Raw genomic sequence first — 15497 nt, 5'->3', positions numbered from 1 at the left:
AAGTAGTTCCTGGGTACATGTTCAAGAAAGTCCCAGTTTACTCCCATGAAATAAAGCTGTTATTTGACATGAAGTGTACAAGGCTTAAGGCTCATTTAACAACTCATAGCCATCCTGTCTTTGGGAACTGTATCTGATTTACCTAGATTGGATTGTAGGCCCAGCTCTGCAGAAATCTCCATGGTGATGGTATCAGGATGCACAGACTGCCTGTCCCCGAGCCACTGGTATGGCCAGTCCTCCTTAGCCAAGGGCCTGGGACTTGAGGAGGCCTCTCAGGGGAAACAAGCCACTTTTCCATTTATTCTGTTTCTTTCTCAGAGTGGAACTGAAAAGTGGCCTCTGCTGGCCACTCTAGGAGGGGGGCTGAAAATGCCACACCAGGATTTCAAGCCATCCCTGCTGGGCCCTTTGTGAAGGCCCCCCTCAGGCAGCTCTCTGCATTCTGCAATCTGGGTTAGAACTTGGGTTTTGAGGCCAAATGTTGGTCCAGGGAACAGGCAGGAAGAAGGGGCTGAAACACCCACTGCCACCTTTCTGACATCATGATTACAGGCTTGTGTATTGAAGGGCATAACTTGTCTCTAGTGTCTTTGACCCTGGCCCACGCCCGTGGATCTGATGGAGAATGATTGGTTCAGCTGTAGCAGGCTTCGTGGATGGTTCCCATCACTCTTTTCCAGACTCTTCTCCCTTCTGTTTTGTCAGGCGGCAGAGAGAGACAATCAAAACCTGGAAGACAAAGTGCGATCTCTAAAGACCGACATTGAGGAAAGTAAATACCGACAGCGTCATCTGAAGGTAGAGTTGAAGAGCTTCCTGGAGGTGCTGGATGGGAAGATTGATGACCTCCATGACTTCCGCCGAGGCCTCTCCAAGTTGGGTACAGACAACTAGGGCTGGGCACAGACCTGGGCCCTGGATCATGAGTCCCACGTGTGTGTGTGTGTGATGAAATAGGACTAGGATGTTCTCCTGTTAGCATTGCTTCTGTAAGTGCAGGCGCAATTTGTCTTGTTTCCAAACCAGTTGTGCCGTCCACTCACTCCTCTCCAGAATAGAAATCTCTTGCTCCTCTGGCCTCACGAGGTTGTGGACAACTGGAAGATTCTGACTCAGGAATCCAGAACTAGGTCTACCTAAAATGTTTACGCAGTCAGGGCAGGGATGTTTATATCTTTCTTAAGGGCTGTTGCAACCATATGAACCGAAAAACAAGGTAATTTTCTAATTCAAGTATCAGTGTCCCCTTTACAACAGGCCTTTTTGCTCCTTTTACTGAATAGCATTTGGAGTACATGATTGTCCACCAGGCTCCAGTCCATGGGGCAAGGAGGGAGTAACGTCTCTCACAGTAAACATTGAGTCATTTTAAAGCAACCATTTAGTGTGGTGACTTATCTGGAGAAAGAAAGCAAGTTTCTGGGTGAATTTTCTGGTATGGGAATCACTTGTATCCACTATATCCCATCCTCCCTCAGTTTGTATGGTTGCGACAATATTCCTTTTGTTGGTTTTAATTTCTGAGCAGATGCTTGTGCTGTGGGAACAGCACATGGTGAGGGCGCCAAGCACACAGTGCCTGGCACAACGTAGGTGCTTAATAAATATTGTTCAATTAAACATTTAAACAGAATTTAGTGTTTTAATCAAACCCCACAAGTAGAGTCGAGACCCCTATTGAATGATACACCATCTTTTTTGTGTGTGTGCTGGGTAGTTATCAGGAATGAATACTACTGTGATCAAACCTGAGGCTCAGGTGGCCCTTGGGCAGGGAGGGTGGCAGCAGAAGCATCAGGGGCTGATCTGAGGCCCCCTGAGAGCCCAGCCATGGTGCTCTGTCCCTGGCACCATCACCTTCTTCAGGCATGGCATCTTGGAGGCTGAGGATTCCAGAACACTGGCTGTCCATGGTAGGGGCTACCCAGGGTTTCAGAACTAGGGTGCGATCCTATGGTAGGTTTGGATAATTGAGAAAGAAATCATCCAGCCCCATGATGGTGACAGAGTCCTGCTCAGAGGGTGGCCTTGGCCTTAGCACCAAAAAACTCTGCCCAGATTCACCTCTTGCCTCAGTTCCTGCTAAGGAAGGGCCTGGAGCCATAAACCTTTCCTCTGATACAGAGCTTCTCAGTGGGGCCAGTGACCACTTCAATGCCATTAGCATCCTTCATTGTGAAAGATCGCCTGTGTATGGCAAGATAAGTCCCCAGTCCTACATGTTTCTAAATGCCTTGGGCAGAAGAGACTCTGGTGTCACCTTACCTCTCTAGAACTACCTAAGAGAATTTGTTCCTCTAGAAATGTTTTCTCATAGGGAAATTCTTCCTGTCAAATTTGAATTAATGAGAAAACAGCCTGAGGAGGGGGTAGGGTCCACATAGACATGACCCAAGCCCCAAGATGAGTTAGAGTCTGCTACTCCCCTTCCCCTAGCTGAGGCATCTCTCTGAGCAGGGAATTTTTGCCTGGGATATGAAAAGAAAGGAGTCTGTTGATTTGGAGCACCAAAGTACATTAGGGGAGACCCCCACAGGCTAAGTGGGGGTCTTAAATACACAAGGCTCTTAGGTCACCCCTGCTGTGATTCAGGCAAGGGAGCTGCTGGCCCTCTCCTCTCCTCAGAGCTCTAGATGGCTCTCAGGACAGTCAGTAGCAGATCCCGACTGGCTGTGCCAGGAGACCAGAAAGCTGGGCTGGCCATGACATGGTCCTGGGATCCAGCAGTGGGTAAAACAGATTCTTCCCAGGCCAACCTGGTCCTCCTACCAGCAACCTGGGCAAATGGCTTCCCAGGAGCAGTAGACACTGGAATCTCAAACACCCTTCACTGGAATCTTCAGATGACCACCACCTGTGCCCACAGGCAACTTATTAATCCAAAGCAGTGACTTTAAAAAATGTTGGAAGCCATCACACAGTGGGGTTGAGGTACTTGATGCCCATTTATCAAACTACTAAAGAGTTTGGCCAGCATCTTGTAGCTAATAGGTGAGGAGCCTAGTTTCCCTGTACTATTGGGGCTTATCCAGCCTTAGAACTGCTGCAGCCCAGGAGCTAACAGTGTTAGGGGGTCCTTTAAAGTGACAGTTGGTTCTGCAGTGAAAGCACAAAACTTGACATAAGCACTTTTCATCCCTTCAACTTTCCTCTAAAGCCCATAGAATTTCTTTACTTTCTTTTTATTTTCTCTTTTGGTGTGGGTGTGTGTGTGTGCGGGGGGGGAGGGTGGTACTGGGTATTTAACCCAGGGGTTCTGTACCACTGAGCTTCATCCCCAGCCCTTGTTGTTTATTTTGAGATTGGGCTGGCTAAGTTGCCAAGTCTGGCCTCAGATTTGTGATCCTTCTGCCTTAGCCTCCCAAGGGATTACAGCCATGCACCACCACACAAGACTTCATTTACTTTCTTTAAAAAAGAATGGTTCAGGAACAGCCTGGATAGTGAGTCAAGGGATTGGTCTTGTTGGACAGCCTTTGACACTATGAACAGGGGACTCAGTACAATGAAAATGACCCACTGAATTTGTCCCCACTTTCAGTTGAGTTAGTATAATGTGCCCTCATTATGATGTCCGGCCCAGTCACTAGACTGTTGTCGTGGCTGTAAGTCATGTAAGCTTTTCTCTCATAGCCTTTGGAGCCACATTGTGCTGTTCTCCTGGTTTTGACATCTCCAAGACTGGCTTTCTTCACCTTGATTAGCTTTCTTTCTGCATTCATGAAACCTGGGCCTAAAAAGATGCCAAGTAAAACTTTAACCATGGTTGATCCTTAAAATAAACTTTGCTTTCTAGTCAAAATCCAGCTGGATGCATTTCCTAGATGGGATGGGAAAGAGAGAGGATGTCTTCTGGGTGCCCAGGGATTGTAAGCCCACTAGAGTGGCAGGTTGGGAAAGCACAGCCAGGCCTCTAGGGGAAGAGAGCCTGAATTCACTCAGGACATCTGTGTGCTCCATCAATTCCATCTTCCCTGCATGCCATCGCTTTAGATCTCAGATAAGAGAATTGGGCAGGGATTGTTGCCTGCGTTTTGCAGACGTCATGTAGGGACAGTGACATGCCCAGGGTTACCCAGCTGTGATCAGCAACATGGGCTCTGCATCCAGGTCTCCTGGATTTTGGTCCACTATTTTTCCATGAGTCATGTCAATATTGTCCCTTTGGTGACCCATGGGTGCTAAGAGGGAAAAACTCTATTGTATCCTCATAAGAGCACATGCAGTTATATTATCTTAATTCATGTCCACAGCAAAGGACAGTTTACAAGGAGTGTGTCAAAATTACATTTATGTTCATTACAGATAATAAGTTCCATTTTTGAATGATTCTGTCTTTTTAAGGATCCTTTTAAGAAAGTATCAGTTATAAACATGTCTCTGCCCTAAGAGGCCAGTTAACCCAGACTTGTCTTGAGTTCTTTATGGATGGCTTTCATTGAAGCAGGGTAGTCTGTTTAAAACAGGTGGAAGGCCCTGAGATTACAGAGACATAAATAGCATTCTAGTATGGGGCCACCTGTCCAGGAGATTAGCCAGTGCTGGGAAGGGAGCAGACTTGTTCAGTGCTTGGAGCCAGTCACATGGAGCCTGAGCAATACCCAGAAAGACTATTCTCAGGGGGCAGCTGGTCTCCACCCTGCAGGCTCCATGAGCACAGCTTCATGAAGGTGGTTGGTAGGAGTCTGACTTGTATATACCATGTTTGATATGAAACACCAAATAAATGCAGTCAATGTGCTGCCCAGAAGAATCATGGTCTGCCACTTTAAAAGAGTTCTTTTTCTGTAGACAAGCCTCCTTTTCTATAGATCCAGGAACAGTTTGGGACAAGAGCCAAACACCGGGCATGCCAGGGACCATATTGTGGGACCTTCCGTGTGGCCAGGTGTACTCTTGGGAAAAAAGCAGCTACAATATGACTTGGTGTAGTATTTGAAAGATGCTGCCCTTTAAGAAGGAGCAGTTCTACTCTGTTAATAACAGAAAGTGAGTTGTTCGTGCCATTCATCCTTGTAGAAATTAAAATTCTTCTATTCACTGGAAACATGACAGGATTTTGAAGCATTTGGAATATAAACTGGAAGCATAAAAATTGGTGTCCATCTATTTTTAAAGTATATGCATGGTTTAAGCAGACCCAAATTTCTGAGTAAATAGCTTTGCCAAAGAAAAATAGCATATACTTTGGGAATAGTGGGGGTGATGGCATGGAGAGGAATCCTGTAGAGAAATATGTTATTTACATGCCTTTACCATACACCTATCCCAAGAATACGGTTCCTGTTTAAAAGGGCCTAGCAAGAAAATGTTAAGAAATTTGAGCTGGATGGAATGTTGTAGTGAGCTTATGACTGTGTGTGTGTTGGGGAAGAAGCAGCAAGGGGAAGTAGGAAAAACAATAAGGAAGAGTTTTCAATAAAAAATATGTATACTTAAGAGGAGTCTTTATTTGAATATTTCTAGTGGTGGTGTTGTATGTTCTGGAATCCATTTACCAGGAGTCTGTGGGTCTTTTGTTTTGAGTACAATTGTATGGTGCCCTACTCTACACATACAATTGTATGGTGCAGAGCTTGCTGCAGGGTGGTCTCCTGGGCCACAGGGATCCCTGACACACCTGGCAGGAGCCCAGAGCAACCATGATGGAGTCCAAACTCTTGTACATTTTGGAAGATGATTGGTAGGATTCATGATATGCAGCTGTGGGAGATGTGTTTCTGTGTTTACCCTCTTGTACCACTTCCAATAGGAAGCCCTGACTTTAGACCAGTTGTTATAATAGTGTCCCATGATGTGAAAGGCAAGAAGATATATCTTATATCAAATATAAGAGTTTAGTAATAAGAAATAGGGTAGATAAGTGGACCCTCCCAAGAATACCTTTCTTTTTTCCTTTTTGAACAATTTTTAGGTACATAGGTAAAATATACTTTTTAAAAAAAAAGAAATTTAAGTGAAAAGAAAAAAAAACACCTTTATTGCACTGATTATAACCACTGTTAACATTTGATATATATCTGTTCAGACTTTTTTCTATGTGTCTGTATTTGATTAATTACTTTTTCCACGAAATATAATCATGTTATACATAATTTCTGTTATTTGCTTTTTCTCTATATTGTAAATATATTTCTATCTCAGTACATATGTAATCAATTGCTTTTTAACATCTACACAAGTTATACCTTGCTTGGATACTTAAGGCTATTTCCAAATTTTTACAGTTTAGTCAAGGACATGATGAAATTCTTCTGACATCTTTGTTAAACTTCTCAATATTTAGTTAGGATAATTTTCCAAAATTGGACTTGTTGGCTCAAAAATGTGCTTCCTCAAATCTGTGGCTTCTTTCCTTCCTGGGCATACAGGAGACTAATTCTTCAGCCTCCTCCTAGTTGTCCAGGGTTCTGTGACTAACTCCAGCCGATGAAATGTAAGCAGAAGATACATATGAAAATCTAGGCTCAGACCATGACATGCTCATGTGCAGTGCTCCAGTGTCTGTGTTGTCTTGCCTCAGCAAATGATGATGTCCCCTGGTAGAGCCTCTGTTATCCTAGGTCCCTGAGTGACTAAGCAGGTCACTTCCTCCTTTTCCCTCACCCCCACCCACCAACCTGCATGGACATGTAACATGAATAAAGAATAAACCTTAAATCTTACACTGGGATTTCAGGGTTAATTTGTTACTACAGCATAACATATCCTGTTCTGGATGATGATTTAAAAGACATGTACATTTTAAAAACTTTTAATAAATATTACCTCAAATTGCCTCTCAAAGGTGGCCCCAAATTATACTTCCACCAGCAGTATGAGAATGTCTTAATCCCTTTTCAACACTGTTAGCATGGGGGCTGGGAGATAAAGTTTTTGATTAAAATATGACCCTCATTAGCAAAATATATACATATGTATATATGTGTATTTGTATATATACCTGTATTCATATCCTCTGGCCAGTCTTGTCATAGGCATCTAGTAGTTTCATTGATTACTGAGAGATTTTTTAAATAAGAATTGTAAAACAATTTAAGTGATATATATGGCTTTTAAAAAATGTTCAGGCACTTACAAAAAGCTTTTTAGTCAAATATTTTCCTTTTCAGTTGCTGTCTTTGCTTCATGCTTATGAACATCTTTCCTAGTCTAATTTCAAGATTATATTGTCATCAATATTTTGTTCTTGTACATTTATTATTTCTTTTTAATCAGTTAAACCTCTGATCTATTTGAAATTTATTTTATAAATTGTCTCAGCACTGTTTATTGGGAAATCTATCATTTCTCTATTGCTATCAAATCCCATTTTTACCATATACCCAGACCTTTTGTTGGGTGCCTAAGATATGCATTCTACCCTAAAATGTGCTTCTGAGCTTGCCCCTGTGGTTCCTTATCCACCTGTACACTCTAACACTGGTACCACACTGTTTTGATCATTAGTTAAGCTTTGAAAAAAAATTCCGAGTCCATTTTGCATAGTAATATTTCCCAAAGAAATTTAGGATCATTTTGTAACTTAGAAGAGTGAGAAATTGGATTATGTAAAATTTATATATCCTTAGAACTAATATCTTTTATATTTTCTTTTTCACTGAATTTATATTGTTTAATTTTACATCCTTCAGTCTATTTTTTTCTAGTAAAGGTAATTTTTGTAATGGTGGATACTGTTGTCAGTTTGTCCATTGTATTTTCCAACTGCTTATTATTAGTATGTAATTACGCCATTAGTCTTTGATGAAAGTTAAATCCATTGATTTTCTAATTTAAAACATTAAATAAAAGTTTTGTAGATTTAAAGATGAGAAACATAATGTAGCAAAGGGAAGTTCCCATAATTAAAATTCCCCAAGGTAAATAATAACAACTAATGCACAGTCCTCAAATTTCCCCCCTAAAATATATTCTGTCATTTTGATGACATAGTACAACCCTTCTACTACTTGGATTTTTCACTTTGCAATAGATCATGGACATCTTCCTATGTCAGTGAGCATCAGTCTACCTCATTCTGACCTCTGCATAGAGTAATGTGTGGTTGTATGCAAATTTATTTAACTTGGGAACTGGTTATTTTGTATCCGGTCAGTTGCTAAATTATTTTCATTTTGTTTTATTTGCCTTTTTCAGGTAGGTAGTAGTTCTGGTTAGTGATGATAGTTTTATTTCCATGTATTCAATAATCTTATTTCCCTTTTTTCTCTTATCACATTGACCAGCACTTTTAGAGCAGAGTTATGCATATATAATTGTGCTGGTATTGTACACTCTTCTTCATACGTTTTTCCCTTAGTGAGAATATTTCTAGTGATTCTTCAAAAGTATAAATTTGACTATTAGTATAAGACATTCTTAATATTTGAATTTATATGTTAAAGTTATGTAAACTTCTGTTTGTGGTTTGCTAAAAATTTTATCAGTAATGGATGTTGGGATTTTAGTGACTTTTTCATATCTGTCAAGATGATCAAATGATTTTTCTCTATTATGACTTGAGATGAATAATTTTAATAGATTTCCTAATGTCAAGCCCCCTCTGCATTTCTACAAAAACCTGATATAGTCATAAAACATTATTCTTTTAATATACATCTCCTTTCAATGTTAACAGTGGTTATTTATGATAGGTTGGTCCAAGGTGGATTTTTATTTTGTGTTTCTTTTCTGCATTTTCTGACTTTTCTACAAATATTGTGTATTATTTGTATAATAAAGATAAGAGCTTTTCAATGAGAAAATATTCTGGATTTGGTTTGCTTGTTTTATTTTAGAAATTTTTGTATCTTAATAAGATGAACAGTTGGGATTTTTTTCTGCTGTCTTTGTCAGTTATATTTATGTTCTTTAAAAAAAAAAAGAACTTGAGAAGCTCTCTTTTTCTATGCCCTAGAACAGTTTAAATAATATTTAGAATTTTTTGCTCTTTGAAGTTTTTATAACATATATAAAACTGTCCAAGTCTAGTGCCTTTTTAGAAAATAGTTCTTTGATAACATTTTCCATTTTTTTTTCACATTCAATGTTCTCTTCAAACTGCAATGATTCTGTTGATTTTCAAATATGTTGGATTGGAATTGCTTTATTCTTCTTTCTCATTCATAATGTTGTGTGTGTGCTTTCCCTTGTTATTCTTTTGTTTTTCCAGAGCTGGTCTATTTTATTAGTCTTTTAAAAGAACCCGTTCTGGGATTTATACCTGAATTTACCATCTTATGATTTTTATTTGTTTTTGCGCCTATTAAGTCCTTTATTAATTTTTTTTTTAATTTTTCCACCTCCTCAAACTGATTGCCATTATAACTTTTTCTTGCATAGTTACTAGCATTTTAAGCCTATGACTTTTCCTCTGAATATGTCTTTAATTATAGCTCTTAAATTTTTATGTATGGTGTTCTATGTTATAAATAATTTCTGATTTCAGATTTAATGTTATTTTATACTGAAGAGTTATTTGAAATTATAGAATTCCAGATAGTCTGATATTTGTTGTTGATGCTTTTAACATTTGTTACAAACTTCTAGTTTTATTGCCTTGTCAAAGACAGTATGACCTATACAGTTTGTGCATTTGGGAATTTATTGATGTTTTCCTAGGACTTAATAAAATTCTTAGTTTTAATAAATATCCCCAGGAAACTGGAAAAGATATATTCTCTGAAGGGAACAAAATTCAACCTGTATATAATAATTTGGCCTTATTAAGTATATTATAGACCTTTAATTTTTGCCTACTTGATTATTTAAAGACTAAGAAAGATAACATTGGTTCTTGCTACTATTGTATTTGTCTATTTCTCTTGTGTATCTAACCATTTTTGCTTTATGTATTCCTCTTTGATGTTATTTGGCAAATTTTTTTTTATATTTAAGGAAAAAGTTATTTTCCTTTGAAGATTTGTGTATCTTTGTAAGCTTTACCTGATTTTGTTGTAATAGAGTTGTTTATGTAGAAATACATAGTTCGATAAAACATTTGTATCTGTTTTTTTTTTATTTTAGTTGTTGATGGACCTTTATTTTATTCTTATATTTATTTATGGTGCTGAGAATCGAACGCAGTGCTTTTGCACATGCTAGGCAAGCACTCTACCACTGAGCCCCAGCCCCAGCCCCTTGTGTCTGTTTTTAAGCTAACAAAAATCTTTAAGAAGCCCTTTGTGCCTGAACAAGATATTTTGGAAGTTCTTGATGTCCCCAAGTAGGCTTGTGTCCTCTGAGGTCACTTTCTGAGCCAAAGCCAGAGTGGCCATGTGGAGTGAAGCATAGTACTTGGGAACACAAGGAGGGATTTTTTTGTTTTTGTTTTTTGCTTTTTTAGCATGCCAGCGTTTCTGGTTCCTCTTTTGGACAGACGCCTGCACGGGGGTGCTTCCGGGATGCCTGCCTCTGGGCTGATCACATTCTGCCTCACTGGGGCCACACTACAGCTTTTCTCAGACCAGGAGGTGCTTTCCTTGTTCAGAGGCCAGCTTTCTGAGTAGAAGGCAGTGAGAGTGTGTGTTTTTGTGCCTGGCTGCAGGAGAAAAAGCTAATCTCAGAGCCTCATCTTATCAGAAGAGATTTTTCCAAAGCTGTTTCCAAAGATTATTCACATGGCAGAGTCTGTGCCAGGCACAGATCCACCTTTTCCCAGATATGTGTACAAATTGTGAATGCATCTTTTACTCCTATTCAGCTCAAGAATAAAGGAATATGGTCTGCATTTTTCCTCCATTGAAGTTAATTACTGTTTTGATCCCCTGTCCCATCAGACTCATGTAATTTGATTTAAATCAGTTCTGGGACTCAATTTTCTCCAGAAGTGTCTTTGAAGGTTGGGTGGGGGAGACTCACACAGTCCCAACGTGGTCAATGTATAGAACCCACATCTTCTGAGATGTCCTCTGTTCCTGTCCCCACCCTGCTCTACCTTTCCACCACCTCTTCACATGGGAATTATTCAGATGTTCCTTTGCTGCAGAAATCTCCATGAAGTTACCCTTGGCTCTGACTATCTGCTCCCTCTCTGCAGCCTGAGGGCACCAAAGACTTCAGGTCAGGGGTCATTTAACAGAAAGAGATGAGGTAAGCCAGGTGCGAGTTTAGCTGGGAGACCAGAACACTGAGTAGAAATTATTCTGTGGCCATCACCAGGGCAGGCTGGCTTTGCTGATGGCCACAGACCCTCACTGCTCACTTGTGGAATCTCTGACTTTCTTTCCTTGTTCTTAACTTGCCCCTATTCCTTCTTCTTCCCTTCCTCTTCCTATTCGGTTTACACTGGGGTCTCCAAGGCTCTGTCCTGGGCTGTTTTCCTTGGTTCTTTTTCCCTTTGAGTGTCAAGGATTCTGCAGTCCACTGTCAACAGCCACTTGCACCTAGGACATCCCATGCACAGGCACCTGCTCTTGGAGAGCATCTCTGCCCCACCTCACCCACAGGTATACACACCACCTCCCCTTCCCCCGATGCCCCTGCCCACCTTGCCCGCCCTAATGGTGGCCCCACCACTGTGTTGGTGCCATTTCTGCCCTTTTTCTTGCCTCTTGCACAATGAGATGCACAGCCTTGTATTTTCCCTTTGCCATCTCTGTCTCCTTATTCCACCATTGCTACCCTCTTGGCATCATCCCTTTCCTATTTCTGGTCCCTTCACTCCAATATCTTCAACATTTTCTGGTTGCTCTCACATGGAGCTGCCAGAGGTGGCTTCTTCCTGTACCACGGGGCAGATCTGCTTGTGCCTAGGCCTGGCTGTTACATTATCTCTGTGTTCTTGCTCATGCTGTTATCAGTGCCCAGAACCCTTTCTCTGTTGCAGATCCACACCTCTTCTTAGGCCCAGGTCAAGATCCTCCAGATGAAACTCAACCACTACCAGGGGGCTTCTCATTGCCTTTGTACAGTTCTCTCATACTTAATAGCTTTTAAATTATTAACTCCCACGTTCATTTCACAAATATTTATTGATCAGTTTTATGCCTCAGGTCCTGGAAACACAACGATGAAAAGACTTGGTTACTTTCCACATATTTGTTGTGTCCCACTGGAGAGGGGAGATGACCTACTGCAGGTGTTAATGGGACTTGGGAAGCTCCCCTCAAGACAGTTAATGGGGGGCTTGGAGGCTCCCCTCAAGATAGCTCTCATAAGTGGCCAAGAAGCAGGCCCAGAGCATACCTAGCTCTTCCAGGGCTGGAACTACCCCAGGCCATTAGACACTTCACAGCACATCAGGCCTCAAGGCTGCTGACCTTGGGAAGAACCTGCAGTGACTAAGTGTGCCTGCTTCACTCTTTCCTCAGCACCAGCCTCTCCACTCCTCTCTGACTTGGGTGGATGGTATCAGTGTTTTACTGAGGATGATCTGTACACCAGCTGTTATTTGGGGTTCCAGCCCATCTCAGAAAAACCTAGATTAGGACCTTTGTTGCCTGGACCTGAAAAATCTACCTTCTAGCAAATTGCCTTCTACTATACAGAACTCTGACCTTCCTTCAAAGAGGTCCACATCCTAATCCCTGGAACCTTTGACTGTCAGCTTAAAAGGCAAAGGGGGTGCTGGGGTTGTGGCTCAGTGGTAGAGCTCTTGCCTGGCATGTGTGAGGCACTTAGTTCAATCCTCAGCACCACATATAAATAAATAAATGTATTATGTCCACCTAAAGCTAAATATATATATAATTTTTTTAAGGCAAAGGGGATATTACCCTAGACTCTGTGAGTAGATCTGGTCTAATCAAGTTATTTTTCTTTTTTGGGGTACCAGGGGTTGAATTCAGGGATACTCAACCATTGATCCACATCCCCAGACCTATTTTGTATTTTATTTAAAGACAGGGTCTCACTGAGTTGCTTAACACCTCACCATTGCTGAGGCTGGCTTTGAACTCATGATCCTCCTGTCTCAGCCTCCAGAGCCGCTGGGATGACAGGCATGTGCCACCTCACTGGGCATTATTGGAGTTCTTCAAGGCAGAGGTCCTTCCTGGCAGGGGTCAGAAAGAAATGTAATGGTGGAAGAAGAGACAGAGGACCACAGCTGTGCTGGCTTTGAAGACAGGGGTAGAGGAACACAGGGAACCTCTAGATACAAAAGAGGCAAAGAAACAGCTTCTCCCTGGACCCCTGAAGACTGGAGTTTTGTTGAAACCTCAATTTTAGTCCCCTGAAACCCATGTTGCACTTCTGACCTGCAGAACTCTAAAATTTGTGTTGTTTTAAGCAACTGTGTTTCATTATGGCAGCAGTATGCTCCTCATGTGAGTTTACATATTTAACATTTTAAGAACCTCTGCTGTATAAATCCACTCTTCTACATGATCATTAATGATCATGTTCCCCCCTGATCAAAAACCTGATTTAGCTGGGCCCAGTGGTGAATGCCTGTAATCCCAGCAACTCGGGGGTCTGAGACAGGAGGATCACAAGTTCAAGGCCATCTTCAGCAACTTAGCAAGACCCTGTCTCAAAAATAAATAAAAAAGGATTGGGGGTATAGCTCAGTGGTAAAGTTCTCCTGGGCCCAATCCCCAGTACAAAATAAAATCTTCTGATTCAGCTCCTAGAATAACCTGTTGATTCCTGATTTAAATTCTGGAGAGGGAAGGAATAAATGAATAAAGAAGTCTGGTTGACATGATTCCAGGACAATTCATAGGATGCTCTCTGTTATGGATTGGCAGTATCCTATGACCAGATGCCAGTCCCTAATCTAGTCAGCTTGGGAAATAAACCACAGCCCCTCTGACCTGCCTTTGTAGCCAGGGCTATGGATGTAGGAAGCAGAATGGCTGATGTCTAGGACAAGGTGCAGTGGTCTTGTAGGGCAGGAGATACCTCAAAGAGATGACAGCTATGGGGCTGAGACTGAAGAATGGGTCTGGGTTTGCCAGAGCATGGAGCAGACATGGGTGCAATTCCAGGCATTTAAATGCTTCAGAGAGCCGGGCCATTTGGGGGCAGTCAGCAAGCAGCCTGGTGTTGCTGGGGTAAAACCTGCAGGGGGTAAAGGGGACAACAACCCTTTCCTGGGACTTTTATACGCCTCACTGCAGGCCAGTCCTTATTTATTTATTTATTTATTTTTTGATTGGTAAGCCAGGGGGAAACTTTGAGAGGTAAAGATGGATTGATTGGCAGTACTTTGGAGGGTGGACTGGAAATGTTTGAAACTAGACAACAGAAGACATTCTTGTTCCCTCCATCTTGAGTCGTAATTTCCCAAAGCCAGCAGCTGGATTTATTTCAGGGCTTGACTGCAAGAAGCAGGAAAAGGGAAAAATGAAGAGGAGGAGGGGGAGAAGTTTTTGAGGCACTGAAGACACACAAGTGTGCCAGGAACTTTGAAACTTCAAGAGAACTATTTTGAGAATAATATTTTTCTTTTTCCTTTTTTTTTTTTTTTTTGACGGCTTCTCATCTTTGGCAGCCCCTGAAAAGCAAATTCTGAGAATTATCCAAATTGGATTGAACTCTTTGGTGTCTCATAATACTGAAATTATTCTAAGTATTAAAAACGATAACAAACATAATAAGAAAGTCCTACATAGTTCTGATTTTGCCATTTTTGAATATCAGATTCTTTTCAGAGGACTATTTTTATTTGATGCTGAGGTGGGCTTGCCAGTGGTGGGGAAGGAGGCCTGGGGCAAAGGCACAGGACCTGCCTTGGGGATTTGGAAATGAAGCCTGCAAGTAGCCAGCATGGAGCAATTCCCAGTAGAACACATGGGAATCTGTGAGGGAGCTACAGTCCCCAGGGCCCGTGCACAGCCAGGGCTTGCTTCATCAGACACCAAAGCCATGTCAGGCCCAGTGTGGCAGAGACACATTCATGGATTTGAGTTCTAGGAACGTAGGACACATGACAGTCCCAAGGATAATCAGGAAGCAGCCACGCTGGAGGCTCTCTAATCAGGGTAGGGAGGCAGGTCCAGGTTGCAACTACTGAATAAGGACTCAGATGCCTCCCAACTGTATTGAGGCCCTTCAGGTTGGTATGGGCCAGAGTTAAGAAACCAGAAGCAGAAAAACCTTTGGTGTGTAATGGGACTTTTCTCTAGCTTCATCCTATTCTGTGGAAACCCAGGGTCATAGTCACAAACACAAGTAGAATGAGATTAGCAGTTACATTTGGGCAGTTTGAGATCATATATATATAGACTGCTTTGTGTGAGTCCCTTCCTCTCTCCTAATTTTTTGTTCTCCAGGGCTGGAGATTGAATCCAGGGATGCTCCATTACGGAGCCACATCCCCTGCCCTTTTTATTTTTTGAGACAAGGTCTTACTAAGTTGTCCAGGCTAGCCTTGAACTTGCAATCTTCCAGCCTCAGCCTCCTGTGTCTCTGGGATTACAGGCTTCCGCCACTGTACCTAGCTAATTTTAATACAAAGCAAGAAGGAGAAAAAGATTGTAGCCTAAGAGTTCAGTTCCTAAGAGGACCAACACTATTCTCCCACCATTATCTGAAACCCCCCAGGCAAGGAAGCAAGGAAGGCTTGG

General features: G+C 41.7%; 1 protein-coding gene across 5 annotated transcripts in view; it reads left to right on the top strand.

Moving 5' to 3' along the window:
- The window catches only part of Homer2 (homer scaffold protein 2), a 97652-nt gene extending 87668 nt beyond the window's left edge, over window positions 1–9984 (top strand). For all 5 annotated transcript variants that reach the window (XM_046438325.2, XM_046438304.2, XM_046438334.2 and 2 more), the window contains exon 9: window positions 709–9984. In XM_046438325.2, coding sequence (XP_046294281.1) covers window positions 709–897 — 189 coding nt within the window. In that variant the 3' untranslated portion in view covers window positions 898–9984. The remainder of the gene's footprint in view (window positions 1–708) is intronic.
- The last annotated feature ends 5513 nt before the right edge of the window (window positions 9985–15497 follow it).

Source organism: Marmota monax, unplaced genomic scaffold, assembly GCF_021218885.2.
Source record: "Marmota monax isolate L192 unplaced genomic scaffold, Marmota_monax_Labrador192_F-V1.1 WCK01_AAM20220418_F8-fsc00005, whole genome shotgun sequence".
Lineage (NCBI taxonomy): Eukaryota > Metazoa > Chordata > Mammalia > Rodentia > Sciuridae > Marmota > Marmota monax.
Note: the sequence above shows the minus strand (reverse complement) of the source record. Positions and strands in the feature narration are given on the sequence as shown.